This window comes from Crocodylus siamensis, chromosome 5 (assembly GCF_052110815.1).
Source record: "Crocodylus siamensis isolate JL-2025a chromosome 5, ASM5211081v1, whole genome shotgun sequence".
Lineage (NCBI taxonomy): Eukaryota > Metazoa > Chordata > Crocodylia > Crocodylidae > Crocodylus > Crocodylus siamensis.
Window position 1 is genome coordinate 74,823,919 of NC_143399.1, and position 21,336 is coordinate 74,845,254.

Below are 21,336 nucleotides of genomic sequence, written 5' to 3' on the forward strand. Positions count from 1 at the left end.
TTCCCACAGTGGTGGTGGAGGGAGGGAGTGAGGTTGGGGCTAAAGAAGGGGCAGAGAGAGAGAGGTGCGCCTCAGCCCAGTGACTGCAAGCAAGCAAGTGGTGTAGGCCACTTTCAGGGCTGCAACAGGGGTGGCACCAGGCTCTTCACTGTGCTCAGGGTGGACAGCAGCCCCACTAACCCCATTTCTCCCCACACACCCCACTGCTCCGCTTCTCCCCAGTCACCATAGCCCCTGCTGAAGTGGCCACGGGAGCAGCTGACACCAGCTGCCTGCAGCCGCTGGGCTGTACCACAACCCGAACCCCCTGGCACAGTGTGGCCCAGCGGCTGCAAGCAGACAGTGCCTGCCACTCCCAGGAGCTAAGCAGGGGCAGGCAGCAGCTTGCAGTGGATGAGCAGGCTGGGGCCAGTGGCCACTGCAGCTCTTCCCAGTGCTCAGGGTGGGCCACAGCGATGGGAGGGGGCTTCTGCCACGCCAAAATTTGCCGTAGCCCCCTGCAACCTGCCCTTCCAGAGCTGCTGAATGCTGGGAAGAGCCTGGTGCTGCCACCAGCCCCAGCTTACAGTGGCCGTCGACCCCAGCCTGCTTTCGGAGCAGCAGATGCCACCTACTTGTAGCTGCTGGGCTACGCTGCACCAGGAGGTTCAGGGCAGAGCCCCATGGGGTTCAGGGCATGGGGCAACCAAGCGGCTGCAAGCCACTGGCATCAGCTGCTCCCAGAGCAGCTGCAGCAGGGGCTGTGGTGAGTGGGGCTCTGGTCCCATGGCCCTTTCCCCTCCCCTCACAAACTTACCTACTTGGGGGAGCACATCTCTAAGCCAATCACGTAACAGCAAATTTACCTCGCATATAATGAATTACAGGTATAAAAAGGGTCATTGCATAAGAGCGACTTTGCATAAACTGAACCTGCATAAAATCGAGGGAAATCTGTACCCAATTGATCTTGATCTGGAGACTCAGTACTAGCTACATATAACTGGTTCCACATACAGCAAAGCATCCAAATGGTACAGCAATTTCATACCATCAATCAAAATTCCGAAGTTACTGATCTTGACTCAGACAGGGCTATCAATAACTTAGACTACATTTGCATTCAAAGGAAAGAAAGCTATGCTGTTACCATAAACAACCAATAAACTCTTCCGACTAAGAAAGTTATACCCTGTTCATAGTTTTAAGATGGCATTTAAAAATTAACCACTACAGAATGACTAGTTTTGATCAACTTTGACCAGGCTAGGAATTTTACTTAAAATGGTTTAAACTTGCCTCAGGGTTACTATTTTTTCCTTAGGACTGTGTCTAACAACTTTTTCAGGAATCTACCATCAACATCACTGGCAATAATACTGTACTGTTACCTCCATACAGCTACTGTTTGTACTACTACATCATATACTGTTGCCTCCAGACCGCTACTGTTTTTACTGCTACATCTGCACATCACAGTAGTAACATCATAAGCAACCTACAGCTCCTGATCTGCAGCCAAGCAGTAGTAAGAGCTGCGGGAATTTTTGTCAAAAAGCTTTAGTAAACAAGGCAATAATATCCAAAAGTTTACTTCACACATGAATAATATTTAAGCTAATCAAGGAAACTAGAAAGGGCTTAAAAACAATTAGAAGTTTTTGTCTGCCAAGTACTAAAAATATCTTACCTTTAAGCTGTTTTTTGATAGGTTTGCTCGTTTCAAGCCACCGCTGCAAAGTAAAAAAAAAAATTAGATGGATTTTTTTTAAAGAAAAAGTCATTATGCATTCATTTTAGAAAAAAGTTAATGGTGTACTTACAAGAGAATCTACTGCTTCTTCATTTTGCTGTAAACCAAAATATTCCTTCTCCGTCACACCCAAGTGGTTATAAGCCATATCCAACAAAATCTGACCAGTATCTTGTTTCTGAGAACAAAAAAACCCGAAAACTCATAAGAGAAAGGTATGACAAAAAATGTCTTACTTTTAAAAACCTAACTTTATACCAACTACATGGTCCAATAAAAGATGTCATTCTTGATTCTTGCATAATTTTTGGACCACCTATAATTTTAATAGATATTTTTAATTTAAAAAACAACAAAACACAGTTGTGGAAAATTTCAGCCTATAAAAGAAAACACCTAAATGTCATCGTGGTTGAAAAGAGCTCAGCTATAGAGATATCAAAGGAAATTCTCATCAGAATATTTATCTTAATGGTTGTAATAAAATGTGCATTAAACATGAGTCACAAAGGCCATACTATGAACTGATCGATAAGTTAACAACAGAAATTCATAGCTTTTCCTTGCTTTCTTCCATGTTTTGTTTTTTGCTTTCCCCAGAAGCTCTGATTATTGGCTGCAGCCAAAGCTGAGGATTTTGACTGCAGTGTACCAATGCTCCTGCTGGAACTGAAACCCAAAGATTCCTGGCTAGGGGGTCTTGCTCCTATGCTCAAGGTCAGACCAACTGACATAATATTTGGGTCACAAAGGAATTTTACCCCATGGTCAAATTACCATGGACTGTAGGACCATTTGCCTTCCTCTGTAGTACAGAGTACGGACCTCTTCATTGGATCTCTCAAGCATATTTTAATAGCCTGTGCAGCAGCAGGATGTTGGCTGCCATGGTCCCCTGGCTTTACCTGGGGTAGGTCAAGATGTGGTCATGTCTTGTGGTCATGTCAAAATTGACTGTACAGTTTTGCTAGTAGGTTAGAACAATGGTGATCAATCTTTTTGCCAGCAGGCCAGATAGACGATGCCAATGCCATCCGCAGACTTGATATGGCTGGCGGTCCCAATCAGTATGGGACAATTGCAGCATGGCCCCATCTGGCCATACAGCGGGGGACACTGGTCATCCTGACTCCAACGTGGCCGTTGGGGGGGGGGGAGGAAGTGGTGTGCACCAGCCCCATGGAGAAAAGGGATAGGGCCCAGGCTAGAGGGGCATGTGGCCCAGCCCTGCAGGGTGAGGGGGAAGGGGAGTGGCCCAACCCCAACCCAGCCCCACTGGGGGAAGAGGCCGTGATCCAGCCCTGCAGGGGCATAGAAGGGGGCTTCATGCACCCCAACCTGATCCCACAGGGGAAAGTCTGTATGGCCCAGCCCTATCCAGCCTGGGGGGGTGGCAGAATGGAACATGAACTGGACCCAACCTGCAGCATGGGGCTTGAGGTTTGGTAGTTTGGCAGCAGGGGAGGATTGCCATATTTACTGCCACCACTACCACCAAATTTCCTGATCCATGGGCCACAGGTCGGTTTAAACAACAGATTTGTATAGGATGGTTTGGACAGAGATCATCCTGCCTCAGGCAGAGATTTGGACTAATGACCTCTGCAGGTCCCTGACAACCCTACTTTTCAATGATATCCATGTGGCATACAGCAAATGCATATGGGTAGACTGAGCAATATGCATCTCAGGCGACTCTCATATTGAGGTTACTTTTCATGAGTTTTTCAGTCACAAGAACATCTGACATTCACCTGGGCTGTGGCAATATCTTGCAGCTATAGCTTTTGGCCACCAGAGACTACTGTTGCCCCTGCTAAGAAGCAGCCCAAGCAACTTTTGCCTCACTGTTCTCTCTGCTGAATCTGAGGAAATCTACTAGCACACACAAAAGATAGGGAGGCCTAACATGGGTTTCAAGCCTCTCCAGACAGCAGGCCTCACCTTTCCTCCTGTCCACAAAAAAAAAATCTCTGAAGCTGCACCCAATTTTCTTAAAGACCCCACAGATTCATCTGGTTCTGTCTCTTTTCCTCTCCCAGAAAGCCTCCACAGAGGACCTGCCTATCCACAGAGATCTTTGAGCACCTTCCCACTTCCACAGCTCCAAGTCTTGACCTACCACTGCTTGAAAATGGGTGCTTTAAGTGGAAATTCACAGTCAAGTACCAATTTGCAAAAGGTAATTTGCACATTTACTAAGTTATAGAAAGATTTCCCATGCAGCAGCTCAAACCTGGAAGCTCTATACATACTGGCTTGTTGGAGAGAACATAAAATCAGCCCTGCCTACTTACTTTATTACTCGTACCTTGCTCTTCACAGGAAAGATGCAGTGTGCCAACTTTTGTTTGCTCTTGAACACTACCTATTTTAAGGCAATGCCTGTTCTCAACCCTAAAATGATTTATGATTTATAGTCGAGTAAAACTGTCAAGGAGCCAAAATTTAGGAAATGTAAGTTTGCCTGTACAACTTGAATTCAGGTTCCTTGTGTATATGCATTGTGATACTATCATATGGTACTTTTATTTTTATCTCCATGTCCACAATACATAAACTTTTTATCCTATTTCGACTGTTCGTCATCTCATCCCATGGTTTACCTGCTGCACATCCTTCAAATCTCACTCAGAAGATATAACTGTTCATTCCCTCATGAGCCTTCCTATAGAATTCAACATTATAGAACTGAAGTAATTTGAATATTAGTTTATTTCACAATACTCCTTGCATACATCAGACAGAGTACTTCCATCTTGCCAGGGAAGATGCGTCAAGCAGGGGCACTGACATGTTCATCCTCGCTGGTCCTTTCCTAGGGAATACTGGATGAGTCAGTACTGCATGGTCTGCAGTATACCATATTTACCCACACACATTTAACAATCCTCACTCTTTAATGATGTTGATGGTCCACTAATCAAGCTAACTTTTTCTGGAAATTTTGCTGCATATTAACTACTCTTGGTCTCTATTCTTCTATTTTATAGCATAACTGATGGTTTTTAGCTCTTTTCAAATTCATAGATCCACCCATAGAAACCCGTTTTCAGCTGCAGCGAGTGTTACAGCTTTTGTTTGAACAGGAAAGGGAGAGTGAGATTAGGCTCTGGCCCTGTTTTATGCAGCCACAGCTCTAGAAAAATATTTTTTCTTCCTTCTGCCTACTCCAAACCAAGGTGTCTTATTTGGGGCCATGTAGTATGCAAGAAAATGAAGTAAGCTGGCATGTAGTAGCAGAGGTACATTAAGCCATGTGGCCCAACAGAGATAGACAGGCCTTCACTTATGTCATCTGATTAACCCCATGCTACAAAAGGAGTTTCACCTAAGGCTGGAATCAAACTTGTAGGGGGCAGCCAAGAGAGGCCTGTATGAATTCTGAATAGGCATAAGTTTTGACTCCAGGTTCACCAGCATTGCTGGTAGGAGGACTCAGTGTTTGCTAGGAGGAGCCTACTTTCACCAGGTAGTCAGTCACCTGCTTGATCTACCACCATTGCAAAGAATGGCAAAAATTGTCAGGGCTGTCAAGTGGCTGAATGGAACAGCTGGCACTAGTAATGGTCCTTGCCCATAACAAACGGGAGCTATTTCTTTTGATATGTTAATGCATTGTTCAACAGAGCTAAATTTCTGAGATAAAATGCATGTTTTCTAGGTTTACACGTAAAAGCATGCCAAAACAGGAACTAACTCTGACTTGACAGCCGTCTTTGTGGATATGAAGGAATGGAGACACTGTACATAGGAAGAAGAGGCTTCAAGAAGGGTGTTGGGTGTCAAAGAAAAATCTTTGGTTTCAGATGCCGATGGCAAAAAGGTCAAAAGGCTAACATAACATATTTCGTCATTATAGTTCCGTATCCGAACCTCCCCCCACCCCAGCTTAAATATAAAACACATGTGCAGTCAATCTCGCATGAAACCTAAGAACACACAGAGTCTGTTCACAGTCATGATTGGCAGTCCTATAATTATTCAAGCCTGGCGTGTTGTAATAGGCTACCCTGTAAACTATAATTTTGGAAAGATTTCCACCTTCTGCGGAGACCTCCACGCATGCCCAGGGGACAGAGTCAGCGATTTGGCCAGTCGCTGACCTCTCCCCACCTACGGTAAAAGTTTTCAGGTGTATCCGTTCTGCCGGCTCATTCGTTCTCGCCAAGAGCTCACGAAAATCTTCAGATCAAAGTTACCTGTATGCTTTGCTTAAAATCTGCACCACGCAGTTTGTAATCTGTGCAGTGAAAACATCAGCATGCTGAACTGAATAGCTCAACTTCTCTTTCTACACCGCGCAACCACAACTTCCTCCCTATGCTGCAATCTCCTGTAGTGTAAGTAAAAATAAACTTTCTGTATAGCCAAGACGTGTTAAACTTCCTGACTCCTCTCGCTTACCCACCTGCCCGATTACCTATCCCACCCGCATCCAGCCGGTCGTGCCAACCCAGGCTCGCAGGTCAAGGGTACACCGGTCCTCAGACGCGACAGTGGGTTTTGTGTGGTTATTATTAATGCTTGATAAATCTGAATTTTACAAGGAACGCCTTGTCTGAAAATGTAAGCAGTACATAAATCATAACTACCAAAACAGAATTTTCAGATATACAAGCCTAGCCTAGAACAGGGGTAGGCAACCCTTAGCTCGCGTGCCACAGCACCACACAAAGGCATTTTGTTTTGGATGCATGCCTCAGGGCAGATGGCAGGGGAGTCGCAAGGAGCCCAATCCTTATTGTGGCAGTGAAGTCTTGACCCTTTCCCCCCTGTCTGGCTTGAGGCACAAATGCACTTGCCGCTGGCAACAAGCTGGGCTGGGGCTCCATACATCTCAGTGCAGCTGCTTGCAGCCTCCCTGCCACCTGCTGTGAGCAGGCAGCAGGGGCCCACCCAGAGTCTGGGCTGGATGAAATAGGTAGTCAGGAGGCTGCAAACAGCTGCACCATGGTCCATGGAGCCCTTGCCAAGCTCACTGCTGGCAGCAGTTGCATGCATGCCTCAAGGCAGATGGCAGGGAAGGTGCCGCGGCTGCGCTGTCAGAACAAGGATTAGGTCCTTCATGGCTCCCCCACTGTCCGCCACTGACACACCAACGTCTTACAAGTCGAAGTCGCAGGTGTTTTTGGCAACGTGCCCAAAAACATTGCCAACTCCTGGCCTACAAGGAAAAACAATGCAACAGAGAAATGAATTTGTACCAAAAACATATCTTTTTCCCTAAATCAGGTTCCTAGGCAAGGCAGAGATTCAAACTTCCCCTCATTTATTCTTTAAAAACGGATAAAAGTATAATGAAAATGAGAAAAATTCCTCAATTTTATACTAAAAATTGCAAAGGAAATAAATGCTACTGCTACACCAGCATTTATAAAGACCCATCATCCTGCAGGTACACTCCCCATGGGTTAGAAAAGCAAACTGCATCTTCCTCCATATAAAAGGCTTACACACCAAGATATGCTGTCCTACCATATTGATTAAAATTGATGGACAGATAAAGAGACAGAGAACCTAGTCAGGTTTTAGACATTATTCCAATTACAGGATAGCTTTTCTTGCACAATGAAGAGGTTGTACCATATATACAGCTACACATGCATAGTAAGGCTGTGCGAAGCTTCGATAGCCAATTTAATTTGGAGGAGATCCGGCCCAATTCGGGGACCAAATCTCTGAATCCAAATCCAATCAGAAGACCAAGTAAAACCTCCAGATCAATTCGAAGCATCTGAATCGATTAGGAAAAGATTCGGCAATAAACTAAACAGGCAGCTGACACAGCTGCCTCCAGCTGGTAAGCCTCTTGGGGTTGGGGGAAGTGGGGATTGGGGCTGGGCTGGGACAATCTGCCCAGCTGGGGAAGAGGTGAAGAACTTCAGGAGGCGGGTGGGGAGGCACGTGATGTGGGCGCTGCAGCACTGGGAGCGAGGGCTTTACCCTGCTGCCGCTTGCCCAGCCAGCGTGGGGGCAGGGGCTGGGATGCAGGTGCAGCTCACTCTGGGCAGAAGGGAGCAAGTAACAGCAGGGTATAGCCCCCACTCCCAGCATGATGCACCCGCATCCCATGCTGTGCCATGCTGGCTCGCAAGCATCACCAGCGCCCACCCCTCATACCACCTGGCAAGCAGGAGTAAGGCAGAGTACCCACTCCCAGTGCTACCATGCCCACATCAGCACTGGGAGCAGGGACTCCGCTCTGTCTCCACTTGCCAGCCAGTGCGGGAGGGCAGGCACTGCCACCACTTGCCAGCCAGAGCAGAAGGGCACAGAATGCAGGCACAGCAGTGCTGGGAAAGGGGGCTATGCCCTGCTGCCACTTGCCCCCTGCCACCGAAGCAAGCCATGCCCACACCCCACCCCCGCAGCTGGGCAAGCACCAGCAGGGCCGAGACCTCCCTCCAAGAGCTATGTCCACATCCTGCATCCCACACCCCTCTCCCCTGCCCCAGCTGGGCAGCTTGTCCCAGCACCAAACCCTCCCTCCCCTATGTCCATTCCCAGCCCCAACAGATTTACCAGCTGGAGGCAGCTGAGCTGCCTGTCTAGTCTATGGCCAAATCTCTGAAATGGCACTGAATCTTTTGGATCTGATTCGGCTGAACTGAATCGGGACAGTGAATCAAATCACTGTCCTCTGAATCTGCCAAATCCAAATCCAAAGCAAATACTTGCTGCTTCGCACAGGCCTAATGTGTAGGGCAAGCTGTCAGGAGGAGGAAAAAAAGGAATATCAGCTTGCACTGCTGCTTCTGACCACCTGGAGGAGCTCTTGCTGGTCAGTAAAACCCCTGAAAAGAATTACTTGACTCTTCTAAGGAGTAATCCCCTAGGATCCCTGGGGCCTCCCCTGAGAAACAAACTGAAGGAGGGAGAAGAAATCCTCCCCCTACTTATACAGATGCACCAACACATCGGTCCAATATCAGATCAGCACCAATATAAAGAAAATTGACTGTATCAAAAATTGGCTTGAAGTGGCCAATAATTTGGCTGATGAATGCTCGTGCATGCATGCAGCCGCAGCACAGCACACAGGCAGCAAGGTGAGGGAGGGAGTGGGGCTGCCCCAACTCCACCCCCATGCCCTCCCAGACAAGCAACAGAAGCTGCCAGACAAGTGGCGTGCAGCGGCAGGAGTTACTTCCCCCTGGACGAGCCGCAGCTCCGCCCTGCACCCACCCCGCCTGGGCAGTGGCCACCCCAACCCCAGTCCCTCCCTCACCGCAGGGGGTCTCCCCCTCCTCTTTCACCACAACAGACTTACCAACTGGACTCGGCTGTATTGCAAATCAAATCGGTGTCGGCCAATACACATCCTTAAAAATCAGCTATCAGTATCAGCCCCCAAAACGTCCATCAGTGCACTCCTACCTACTTCCCCACCATGAGCAGAGGGCATCCTGCCCTGCTGAAGCAAAGCCCAGGTCTCCAGAGCAGCAGCAGAACCCAAGTGAGGGGGGTGGAGGGGGGGCTAGAAGAGGGGAGGTGGCAATACAGCCAGGCAGACTCCCCCCCGCCGCCCCCAACCTTCCCCCCGACAAATTTGCTGCTGTCCAGGAAACCAAGGCTGCACTGTAGCCCCCTGCACTGGTCCCCTGCCCTTGTATAGGGAAAATGGGGATGGGAGGAACCGGGGATTCTCTCCCGTGCTTGGTACTGCTCAGGAAACCCTGCGTTCAGCTCCAGCGTGGCAAGGCTGACCTTGCTCACCTGCTCTGTGCTCACATGGGGAGAGAGCCAAGGTATTTCTCCTGCTGGGTACTGCTGAGTATGGGGAATGAACTTAGGGCTCAGATATTCTGGGGCAGGAGTTTCCACTAGAGATGGAGTACTGCACCCTAGGATGCCCTGGGAAGACAAACATATTGCTATCATACAGTGTATTCCTTGCTACATGTAAAAATTAAAGCTGGTTAGCAACTGGCTATATAGTACATATTTTTGCAATCTAACTTTATAGCTCGTTGGAGCAGTTAATAGCATGATAGATCGTTTGCACATGTAGCTGTTCTCAGTTAATTGTACAATGACTGTAACGTAGACAGGGACAGCAAGTCTACAGCAAGTCTGCAGTTTGCAGAAAACCCAAAATAATTTAAAAACCAAACACAATACTGCATTAACAAATCTAGACCTGCTTAGTCTCAGCTGGTTTTCTGGAGGAAGAAAAATTTTCTCACTCTGTTCCATGTGCCCCTTCCATCCTTTTGTACAGACTCATCCTTTGGATGTTTTCCAGTTGAACATAGGTATTATAACAGATCAGAGAAAGACAAGCCATTATAGCCTGTACAGGTAACCAGCACCTCCATTTTCAAGTACAAACTAACTAGCAACCTATGATCGTTTAGGGACACAGACATGTCTGCCATCACCTGTTTGGTCAACTAAAACTCTGGCTAACCATAAACTATACTGGTTAAAGCTTCTGAGATGCCTTCAACACGATTTTCAAATAAGACAAGCTTCAGTACTGTATAGCCTTCAAGAAAAAAGAATAAATGACTGCACTGCAAAGAAACAGTCGCTTGACAGGCTGAAACTGAAAAGGTTAAATTTCTGGTCATTCACAGAGTAAGTATTTGGGAGCACAAAGGTAACTTGTCTAGTAACAAAGCAGACAATACTGAATTTGATGGCAAACACCTTTGAATACAATAGTAATCACAGGTCGTCAACTCCTCAATTACTTCCTCTCATCCAGACTGATTTTGAAATTCTTGGTTCCTTCTCACCCAGTCACTTGAAAGGCAGGAAAACAATCCTTTCTCAGTCTGACAGAAGGACAACCACTGCATTCACAAAACTCAGGAATTCATTGGTTAGAGTTACACAAAGAGGCTGCTTGCAGAAGTACAGAATAAATAAATAAATAATTTTAAAAACCCCACTCTTTACCTGAAGAAGCAATGCATTAGTTCAACCCAGCTCTAAAACATCTGTATAGATCAGGTGCTTCAGCAGGGCATAATGGAGATTTACCTAAAGCCGATTCAATCAGTATTAGATAAAAGCCCCACTAAAGCACCCGGTCTATACAGGTGGTGGAGAGCTGGGTCAAACAGGCTGCCTCTTCTGGGCATGTGCTGGGCACAGTGCTGAAGCGCACCAAATTTAAAGTAAAGCATGGATTTTTTACTGACCATAAAGTAAAAATACATAGCATAGTTAGATGATGTAGCTATCTTTATAGTTAAGATTGTGCAAATATTTCAGTTGTAAAGGTCACCTGCAGTGACTTGACAGAATGGAACCTTGATCCAATGGCTAGGAGACGAAGACAACTAGAGATCTTGTTCCACTGCAGCCTTCATCCGCCTTCACAGCCATTGAGATTCTAACATCTTCTTCCACCTGCACTGCCATTGAGGATTTGTAGAGTCATGGCTAGGGGATGGGCAGGCTTAATACAGTGGTGACCTGTACTCACCATGTCAGAGCACTACCAGGAGGAAAAGCATTGCCATCTGCTGTCCTCACCTCATCCTGGTGGTGTTGCTGCTGCTTGGTCGGTGACTGCTTATTCATCAGAGTTACCCCTGCTTATTTCATAGCTAACCTGGTCATTCTATTATCCAACACCTGTGGACATGCTGGGTAACGGTACAGATCTGCCCCACAGGTTGAGTTTTCAATTATAGCACCTAGTCCACAGCCACTTCCCCCAATTTTTCACCCTGGTTTGGGATGGACACAGCCACATGTCTACATTAAATCACACTCTGTGTCTATCCCAACTATGGTGTTGGTTCAACAAAAAGTATCATCCACAATAATTCTTGCTCTCACATAAAAAAGAAACGTATTTAAATATCATGAAACAAACTAAACTCGGTCAACTTAGGTGAAGTTTGGCTAAACCGCACAGATGGAAAGTTCTAAAATGTCCTTAAGGACTACACTGAACCACAATTTGTTGACCTACTGCAGATGTTCAACATTGATTTTCAGATTAAAAATAATACCTTTTTAAGTACCTTTAAAATATCCAGTCAATTGATTTCCAATAAATACTGATGTAGATCCAGGTAAAAGTTAAGGATTTAAACATTTTGCATTTTTGTATGAAGTAAATAGTCTCATGTTAAATTTTTCACTTTCAACCATCATTCTTGTATGTAAATCCAGAAAGTCAGCCTACCACCAAATACAAAATGCTTGGTAGCATTCAGATGCAAACCGTCCATTTCTCTTCACTTAATAGCCTGTCAAGGCACAAAACAAAAACTAGCATACCACAACTTAAGAGGTGTGTCCTATAATCCTTCAGTAGCAAAATACATAAACATGATCAATTTGTTGAAATCTGAATACATTGTAAAACAGCTGAATTCATGTGAAGCATGGTGACATAATCCATACCCCCATGTATCATATACATACCAAAAGCCTATTTTTAACTGGACTTTTCATCTACAGTTCTCAAAGTGCTTTGAATAGAAGGATATAAGAATTGCTACCACTTTACATACAGGGCACAGGAATACAGAAAGGTGAAACGCCTTCAGGTCAGTGGCAGAGCCAATGCAAAACTCCAGTCTGCTGCATTCACTTTACCTTATCTAACTGTCTTTCTTCAGCAGGACTCAGCTTTCCTCCCTCAGACCCTAATATTAGTATACAGGGTTAAAGTAGCAGTAAGTGGAAATAAGTAGAACAGAGTAAAAGACATCTACTTGCTCAAAAAAGGCAGAGCCCCACTACTAACTCCCTATCTTAAATACCTCACAGAAATAACCCCTCACACATCTAGGAACAAGTATGCCTTTCAAATAATACAGCTATTAAAACAGGGGCAGCTAGCCTGTGGCACATGTGCCACAAATGGCATGAGCAGCCTGTGTGGCATGCAGTAGACTGGGGAGACAAGCAGCAGAGGCAGATAGAGTAGGAACCAGAAAGCAAAGCAGCAGATGGAGAGGGGGACTGTATCAAAAAGAAGTAAGGTTAGAAGAGACCTTGGAGGGACACTTGAGGGAGATATGGGGCCAATTTGTGGCATACCTGCCAAAGAGGTTGGCCCCCAACCAAGCAACCAAGTCCTTGACCACTAAAATCTAGGCACAAAACTAATGATTGGAGCATTTTACAGTCTACTCACATACACTGGTAAAAGTATGATGGATGACATATGGTTAAATTCATTGACTAAATATGGTTGAACAGGCTAGATATATTTTTCCCTAAGCATGTAGGCGAGATGAGAGTCTACATATTTAAGAGAAGTGGTTTGAATCTGAACAATCTTGTTTAAATTACTCCAGCTATAGCACATCAGAGCAGTAAATATTTACATTATAGTCACATCCACCTCTTGCCTTTCAGAATTAAAGATTTTTAGAAGAGCTAGTTTAAAAGAAACAAGTTCAAAAAGATTTTGAACTTTAGACTGCACAACAAGCAGGCTGCAACTACCTAGTGGGCAATACATATTTCTTACTGTTAGACAAAGCAGCTTATTTTATTTTGAAAATTGTCACTTATCCTCCATAATCTAGGGACAAAATTTTTGCAGTACAACATATGAACAAATGTTTATCCATCTAAAATGAAAACAAAGGCTGGAAGTGAAAATGTGATCTTTTATTAAAAACAGCACTTCATGAATCTGTCTATCAGTGATGGGTCAATAAGCAGAAAGGCTAACAAGCATAAAGTTTGTCAGTGCTCACATGAAAAAAAAAAAAAAAGCAAGTATACCTTATTACATACCTTGTTATATACCTTACCTTCTGTTTACAACCCCATGTAATCTTTGCAGCAGATACCACAATTGCTTCCCTGCATTTAGAATACTTCAAACTTATATTACGCTGTATTTTAAGATAGCGTAGCGGCCAAAAATGCAGCAAATCAATGCTGCATGACCAACTACTCATTATCAGTAAATAAGTCATGAAGCTACAGTAGTTTTCTGATTACCACTAGAAAAGAAGATTCAATGTCCATTTCTACTGGTTTTCCTAATTCTTCCTATTTTTTCAGACCTAGTAAGGGTATGTGTCAAGACAGACTTATCATTAGTAGCCAGGTAAAGCAATCCCAATGGGACATGAAATCAATAATGAATGACTGGCAATATATACTGTATAGCTTCTTCATCACCACAAGGGCATTAGAAGTAGATCACCTGATCTTAGACATACTGGAAAGTGAGGTTCCATAGTAACAGTTATCAGGACAAGGTTCAGTTCAATAGCTGATAACTTGCAAGAAAAATGAAAGACCAGAACACCCCATTTACTTTTTATAAAGTTGCTATGAAATAAAAAATAACTTATTTTCCAACAGAAAGTAGAGAGGCAGAAAGTCTCTTCATATTGGCGTTACTATGTGATAAAGAAAGCAGTGAAACCGTTTTGAAAAGGACCAACAATTCCAAACCAGAGACATTCAAGTGAAAGTATGTGGACTTCAGTTGGTGGTTCTCAAGTGGGATACTACAACTCCAGTGCCACCACTGATGTTTTTAAGAGACATGTTGGAGCAACTTAGAAGCAGCTGCAGAAAAAAGCATACCTGTCTGCATTACATGATACAGGAACATGGGCCATTTCTGCTACACCTCTTCCTGGTTCCGTTTTTCCTTTTGTATCTATTTTAAAGTGAATTCCCTCCCCTTCCCCAACCATTTCTGACTTCTTCTCTCCCTCTTGTTCCCTATAGATAAGTATAGTAAGTTAAGATGTAGGATAAGCTTTAACATTTTATTTTAGGTAGTACATTTTATTTCTCTCCCCTCTTTGCAAATAAGTGTCCTGCTATTTCAATATTGATACCCACTATTTTATAAGCAATAACTATTATGTTTGTACTGCTTTTATATTGTGCGATTACTGTTTTAGGCCTACATATGTAAGTTAGCGCAAGTCATGTCAAGTTTACATCAAGCCTCCTTCTTGTGTCCTCTGCCCAGGCATCCCCTGTGTTGCAACTGTATAATTCATGTGCCCCTACTATGTAAATTGGTTCCTGGACAAATGAGAGTGATTGGGAATGATTAAAATTAAATGGTAGCAGGCTTCTATTGAATGGGTTGTAACGACCAGGCCATCACCTTGCATTGATTCATCCAGGAACCACGGCCCTCACCCAGGAAGAGACAAGAACCCAGCATTTGAAAGACAAAAGACCCTGCAGAATCAGCAACTCTACCATCGTACCCCACCATTACAGACACCCAAAACTGCACATCCCTGCATGAAGCACACATGCTCAGTACACCAGGGGCTGACCCTTGCCTGGGCATGCCTCCTGTCACTAGGGTTACACAAGGTCTGCCCCTATAAAAAGGGGCAGTGAAGACAGACCCAGTGGGATGACCTCTCTATCTGGACCAGCACCATGCCACACCACCTGACCATATGTAGGCCAGAGGCCCTGCTGGAGACCCCCCTCTGGACAACACCTACTGGACAAGGACCCCTTTCCAGCCTGAATAGGTAGCTATCATCCCACAACCCCCTCTTCGACCAAGGACTTGAACTCTGCTTCTCTTCCCTACCTGGACTCCACCCCTTCCACTGAGTACTTTCTCCTGCTGCCATTGTGTGCGCGTGTGCATGCGCATGATATACGAATTCATGATCTGTGTCTAACTTTTGTGGTGTATCATGTATGTGCTTGAATTGGCGATAGGTATGCATGTGCCTATGCTAGTTTGGATGTGTACGTGCCCGAGCTGGGTGGGTGGGTGGGCGTGTGCGTGTATATATGTGTTTGCAATTGTGTCACACCCTCCTGTCTAACAGCACGATATTGACATCCTGAGAGTTGGCCTGACCCCACAGGGCAACATCAGACCTGAACCAGGAAGAGCTGCAGAAGAAGCAGCATGCCTGCCTGCATAGCATAATTCAGGCAGGCTCGCCTTTCTGTCACAGCTGCCTCTGTTGAAGGCACAAGGAGCAGTTCCACCTAGAAACAGCAGCACTGGCCACACCACTCTTCATCTGCTCTCTTCCGCTTCCTAGGCCTCATGTGTTCTTCTCCACAACCCTTGCCCCTCCCACCCTTTCAGCATTTCCCATGTGGTAAATGTGCAGTCTGGCGCCTTGGCGGATGCTGGGCATCCCTGGACTCTATCACTTATAGCCCCAGTGCTAGCGTTCAGAAGGGATAGCCCTGAGATAACTATGGGAAGAACTTGGTCCAACTGCCCCCACTCCCCACCAGTGACTTGGAGCCATTTGCAGGGAATCATTGCTGTAGTGGTTGCAAATGTGCTCTGGGCCAGGCAGTTAGGGTCTGAAGGAGAAAATAATATAAACATATAATCAATTAATAGCATTAATCATAGAATGATAATGTTTAGATGATAATATTAGCAATATATTTATATTAGCTTTATAAATGGGGTGCTACTAAATTCTGAAAAGTTTTAGAGGGATACCTAGGGTCTATAAAGGTTGAGAACCACTATCTTCAGTGGAGTTTCAGTACTTTTGAAACTGTATGAGAGTGCACAGTATCTATAGAAATGATGCTCTAAGGTCAGGAAGGTCTCTAAAAAAATCTTGTTTTTTAAAATGCCATTATATTCCTCAGAAATACCTAAGACAAAAATTTGAAAGTCACTAGCCAAAACAGAAGTTTCTCCATTTAAAACTTTACTTTACCTCTTGGTTCTCCAACTTTCTGTGATTTTAGGCAAGTCAAGTAAATCCTCAATGAGTATTATAAGATGATAAAAACACTTTGAAGCCCTCAGATAGTAGAAGACACTCCTATAAAACCTTTTATCAAAAAGATGACTTAATGACTTATTTTTTTTAAAAGACGTTGGCCCCTGGGTTTAACTGCCTGGGCAGCCAACTATGGTCTTAGCCAGGAGTGTCAAACACCCTGGGGCCATTCCAGACTGCTGGGCTCCTCCCAGACCAGATCTAAAGACCAGTGGCAGCTGCAGCAGGTGTGGAGGAGGCATGTCCCAGGGTGTAGTGCCAACAGTAGTCTATCTAAAAGGGGCAGCAGCACGGAGGTCTGGCAGGTACAGGGCAATTAAATAAAGGTGCACTGATACACTGGCCCATAGCATATCAGCACCGATAAAAGGAAAATTGCCATTATCAACAAATCGGCTTTTTTTCGTTGATGTGGCCAATAATGTCGCCGATAAATGCTGCATGCATTCTTTTAATAAAGTGTATCCTTTTAATAAAAGATAGGGCCAGTTTTAATCCTGTCAGCCTACCATGTCTTACCTCCTTTAGAAACATATCCCTTTATTTTACCCAGCTCCGAAATAGTCCTCAAAACAAGCTTTAATAGACGTCCCAAAGACTTCTAATAGCTAAACTCTTCTGACCATACCACTAAAGTGCTTGTCCACACTGGATGAGTTCTTGCCATAACAGACAGCCTTGACTGTTACGTATGTTGTTAGTATGTCCCGGGAGAGAGGCAACTAAAAGATTTTTTTTGACTGGAGAATCCAATACCTCCCTGAGTAACAAGGTAAACGCACTATAACAATCTTTTGTCAATCACAGTGGCTTTGCCTGCGCAGCTACATTAGTTAGAGGGCATGAGTTTTTCATACTGTTATCCAGCAGAGCTATGCAACATTACACAGCATAGGCTGGGCGCAAGCAAAATACAGCCCATGGGGTGGATTCAGCAGCAGCACACAGCATCCAGGCAGGGCTGCTGCTGCCACTGCTGCAGCCGGTGGGGGGCCTGCTGCAGCCCAGAGATTAGGGTGGGACTTCTTTTGAAAGATGTCAGACTCAGTTTCTGGTGGGCCTCAAGACCAATAGAGTTCCAGAGCTGAGGAGCAACTGCCAAGAACAAATTTCCTACAAGTTTTCATCAAGTAGATTTGGTGAACTGATGTTCCTTGCAGAAAGCTGTTCGTGGATTGCAACGGGAAGTACAGTAGAAGAGGGTGTCCTGGGTGCAATGGCCAGAAAGAATGCAGAGGGTAGTTCTATTCACCTCCACAAATAAAAGAGTGGTGAAGGAATGAATAAAAAGCAGTGAACATTCCAGCTTGTACGACAAAAAATTACTGACCCAGCCAAACTATTTTATAAAACCCCCCAGCAAAAAGCATATTTTCAGCATTACCACCTTCAAAATCAGCAAAAAAGTGCTCCCACTAAAGCACATGCTTACATATATACATAGATACATTTTCTTGATTTATATATCTGGAAAATCCATAAATATACACTTAGCCTTACCTAGCTCCTATTTCAAGTAGTCTATTTCCTAGATCGGGGCGGAAAATTATTTGGGCCTGTAGGCCACATAGGGAGTTTTGATGAGTTGTGCAGGGTTGTGGGGTGTGCTGACCTGGCCCACAACAGCTCACCAAAACTTCTTAAGTGGCTCTACACTACACTGAGCTGGGGCCACAGGTGGACCTGGGACTGGGATGGTGGGGTGCTGACAACGCAGGGCCGGTGCCCAGAGCACAGCTGTGATCCACTGTCTACATGTCCCCGTGACAGGCACTGGTTTTGCAAGCAGGGGCATGCAGGGAGTTGATCACAGCTCTGCCCCAGGCTCTCCATGGAGACTGGCTGGGACCTACATGCAAGCAGACAGGATGGGACTGCGGCAGGCAAAGAGCTGCATCTGGGGCCAGGGCCAGAGCAGAACCCCAATCCATTCCCTGCATGCCCCTGCCCATCACAGGGCCATGCAAGCAGCAGACCATACCTCTGCCACAACCATGGCCCCGGCCCCACACTGTCACCACGCCACAATCCTGGCCTTGCTCACCTGCCCTGATCCCAAACACCGCTCCTCACCTACCCACAGCCCCATCCTAGCTGCTCAGCCCCATGCCTAACCCACACAGGTCCCACCCACAGCAGCAGGTGCAGGACTGATGGACCGCGGTGTCCAGGCAGCAGGGGAAGTCCAGGCACCACACTGTCCCAGCCCCACTATGTGCCTGGGAGCATCAGGACCAGCAACACGTACCCTGACCTTTGGGCTGGGCGTAACTGAGGGACCTGCCATAGGCTGGGAAAAATCTTTCAGTATGCCAGATCCAGCATGCAGGCCATAATTTGCCCACTCTTGCCCTAGATACATTTGGCAAAGTAAGAATTTACATCACTAACATAAATTGAAATTAAAGACAGTTAAAATACTAGATGGGTATGCTCAATTCATAACCAGTAACGCCAACATATTCCATGATTAAAATGTATATCTGTAATCCAAAATAAAAGCAATACATCTATATTTGAAGAAAAGGAAGAAAAGAAAACTTTAGAACTTACATTGACTTTGAAGCTTTGTATTGAGCCATCCAGAAAGTGAATGTTACAGATAATCTCCGATCGGGTCTTCTCTTTTGGCAGTTCTGATGCACGTATATTATTTATCCTCCCACCTAATGCTCGTAACCGGGAGTTCATTACTATTTCTGAATAACCTGCAAAGCAAAAAGTGTATTTAATAAAACCATTAATTATAAAAGATACAATGTCTCATAAGTGATTCATCTGTCAATTACTTCTAATAAAAAAAATGGAATTTACACACACTTCCCACCCTCTATCCACCTTTTACTCTACAGTAAGTAATGATAGTTTCCAAAAAAAATAAATAAAATTGGGTCATATTCTTTCAAAAATCTTTATCAGGTAAAAAACAAAGTTTGGGATAAAGATTAGCCAGGGAAAGTTGATGCTTATAAATGTTATGCGAGCTTAAAAAATGCTAACTCGTATAGTTAGCAGCCAAGGTTTTATAGGTGAGAGAAAAAAAAAATCCATAAAGATCATAACCAAGAATTTTAAAAATACCTTCCTGGATGCCCAGAAAGCTGAACAGGCTAAAAACACAAAAGAGACAATAAGGGGAGGAAGGGAGGAATTTGTTATCAATGGATCATCTGTAAATATTGCTGTGTAAACAGAAGTACACTTCTCATCAAGAAAACAGTTCACTAATTAGGCAAATGATTCTCAATCAGAATGCCATAGCATGGGGGGGGGAAGGGGAGGAGGAGGGGGTGCCTGGCAATCCTTTCCAGGTTGCTTCAGGGTGCCACAACGTTAGCACTGTTAGGCATGCAAACGTTATTAACAAAAGAAACCGAGAGATTCCAAATAGGAATTTAGTGTTAAATACATTCTGACCTATTGTGGTCTCTGAGTTATTTGCACCAAAAAAATGATCTATTATTTTTCTATAGTCAAAAAAAAATCAGTGAAAAATAAGCTGTCGTTATCTGAAGCATGTCTAGAATCAAATGAAGGGTGCTTCAAGTCTAAAAAAGGTTGAAAATGACTGAACTAGGCTTTCTAGCACATTGAATCTGGGCTGGCAACTGAAGTACCAAGTTAAATACCAATCTTTGTAAATTTATTAGAAGATGTTTACAATAAGACCTGTACAACTTGAATCCTCAACAGACCCCTGGCCAGAATAATTAAGATATGGCATGTAAAGATTCTAGGGTTCTCCTGTTTTCCAATCCTAATCCAAAATTTAGTTGTGTTTTTGTTTGTTTTTAAATAAAGATGATTGAAAACATAAAACTTTATTCTGTAGCATCCTCTCAACAGATATTTGAACTGGCACACGCTTACCTATTGACTAGTGTTTCCTGTGCAATTTTGGTATAACTGGCATTTCAAATGTATTAGGGCAGATATTATCAACACGCAAATGAAAATTAATTCAAAGTCATGCTGCAAAGTAATTCAGCATTTTACTCAGCAAACAGAACACTGTATGATCTCCCCCAGAGAGATCACTTCTTGCATCCCAGCGTTCCATGAATTCACCAATAAACTGATACCAAAAAATAATTTATGTACAGACAGTAAAATGTAACAGAGAAAGAAATGAAGCAAGGCTGAGATGCAAACTTGCTTCAGAGTGGGATTTTACAGAAGTAGTGTAATGAGCTATCTTGGCATTACAGTCTCTATAAAACATACGATACACTCCTTCACAACAGAAACATTTAATGTCATGTCAAAGATATGCAACGTCAGCCTTAAATAGTTTTTGTTTATTGGCCAATTGATAGACATCTTTATGTATATTGAAAAATCAGAATCTGTAATAAATTGTTCAGGTTCAATTCCTTATCCAGCATGCTGTTCCCCCTCCCCCCATCTTATAGTCTTCTCCATCATGGAACAAATACAAAAATGAATCATCTTCTATTTTTCTGCTAAAAAAAGAGATTTTTTTTTAAGGTGCACCATAAAAGAATTACTGCCACAAACTATTACTAACCCAGTGCTTCAAAATCTCTCTTTTGATATGCAATTAATGTTTCATACATTAAAGGTGCTTCATATTCATCAAGCATCACCTATGCTGTGCACTAAGTAAAAAAATAATTGTGAAATCATGCAATTACAAGCTGTTTCATACAGCATGCCATCCAATGGGAAGGATAATTAAGATTAGCCTTTCCTACTTTTTTAGTGCTGGACTTTGCAACCTTAACTTTCTTTTAATGTTTAATCAGTTATTTTTCATAAGGTAACAAAACATGGATTCCATCATGAAGATCACCTCCTTCCCATAAGCCTCATCAGATCTTTGTTACAAAACAAACATCTCTGTCTTTTAAGCTAATTAATTGGTAGCAGTAGGAGGCTGTTACCTATCCA

General features: G+C 44.1%; 1 protein-coding gene across 2 annotated transcripts in view; it reads right to left on the reverse strand.

Annotated features, from left to right (window-relative positions):
• PTPN3 (protein tyrosine phosphatase non-receptor type 3) overlaps nucleotides 1-19,133 on the reverse strand; it is a 195,871-nt gene extending 176,738 nt beyond the window's left edge. For both annotated transcript variants that reach the window (XM_090049138.1, XM_090049136.1), the window contains exons 1-3: nucleotides 18,979-19,133; nucleotides 1,803-1,910; nucleotides 1,670-1,712 (exon numbers count right to left, since the gene is read on the reverse strand). In XM_090049138.1, coding sequence (XP_089905264.1) covers nucleotides 1,670-1,712; nucleotides 1,803-1,910; nucleotides 18,979-19,116 — 289 coding nt within the window. In that variant the 5' untranslated portion in view covers nucleotides 19,117-19,133. The remainder of the gene's footprint in view (nucleotides 1-1,669; nucleotides 1,713-1,802; nucleotides 1,911-18,978) is intronic.
• Nucleotides 19,134-21,336: the final 2,203 nt, after the last annotated feature.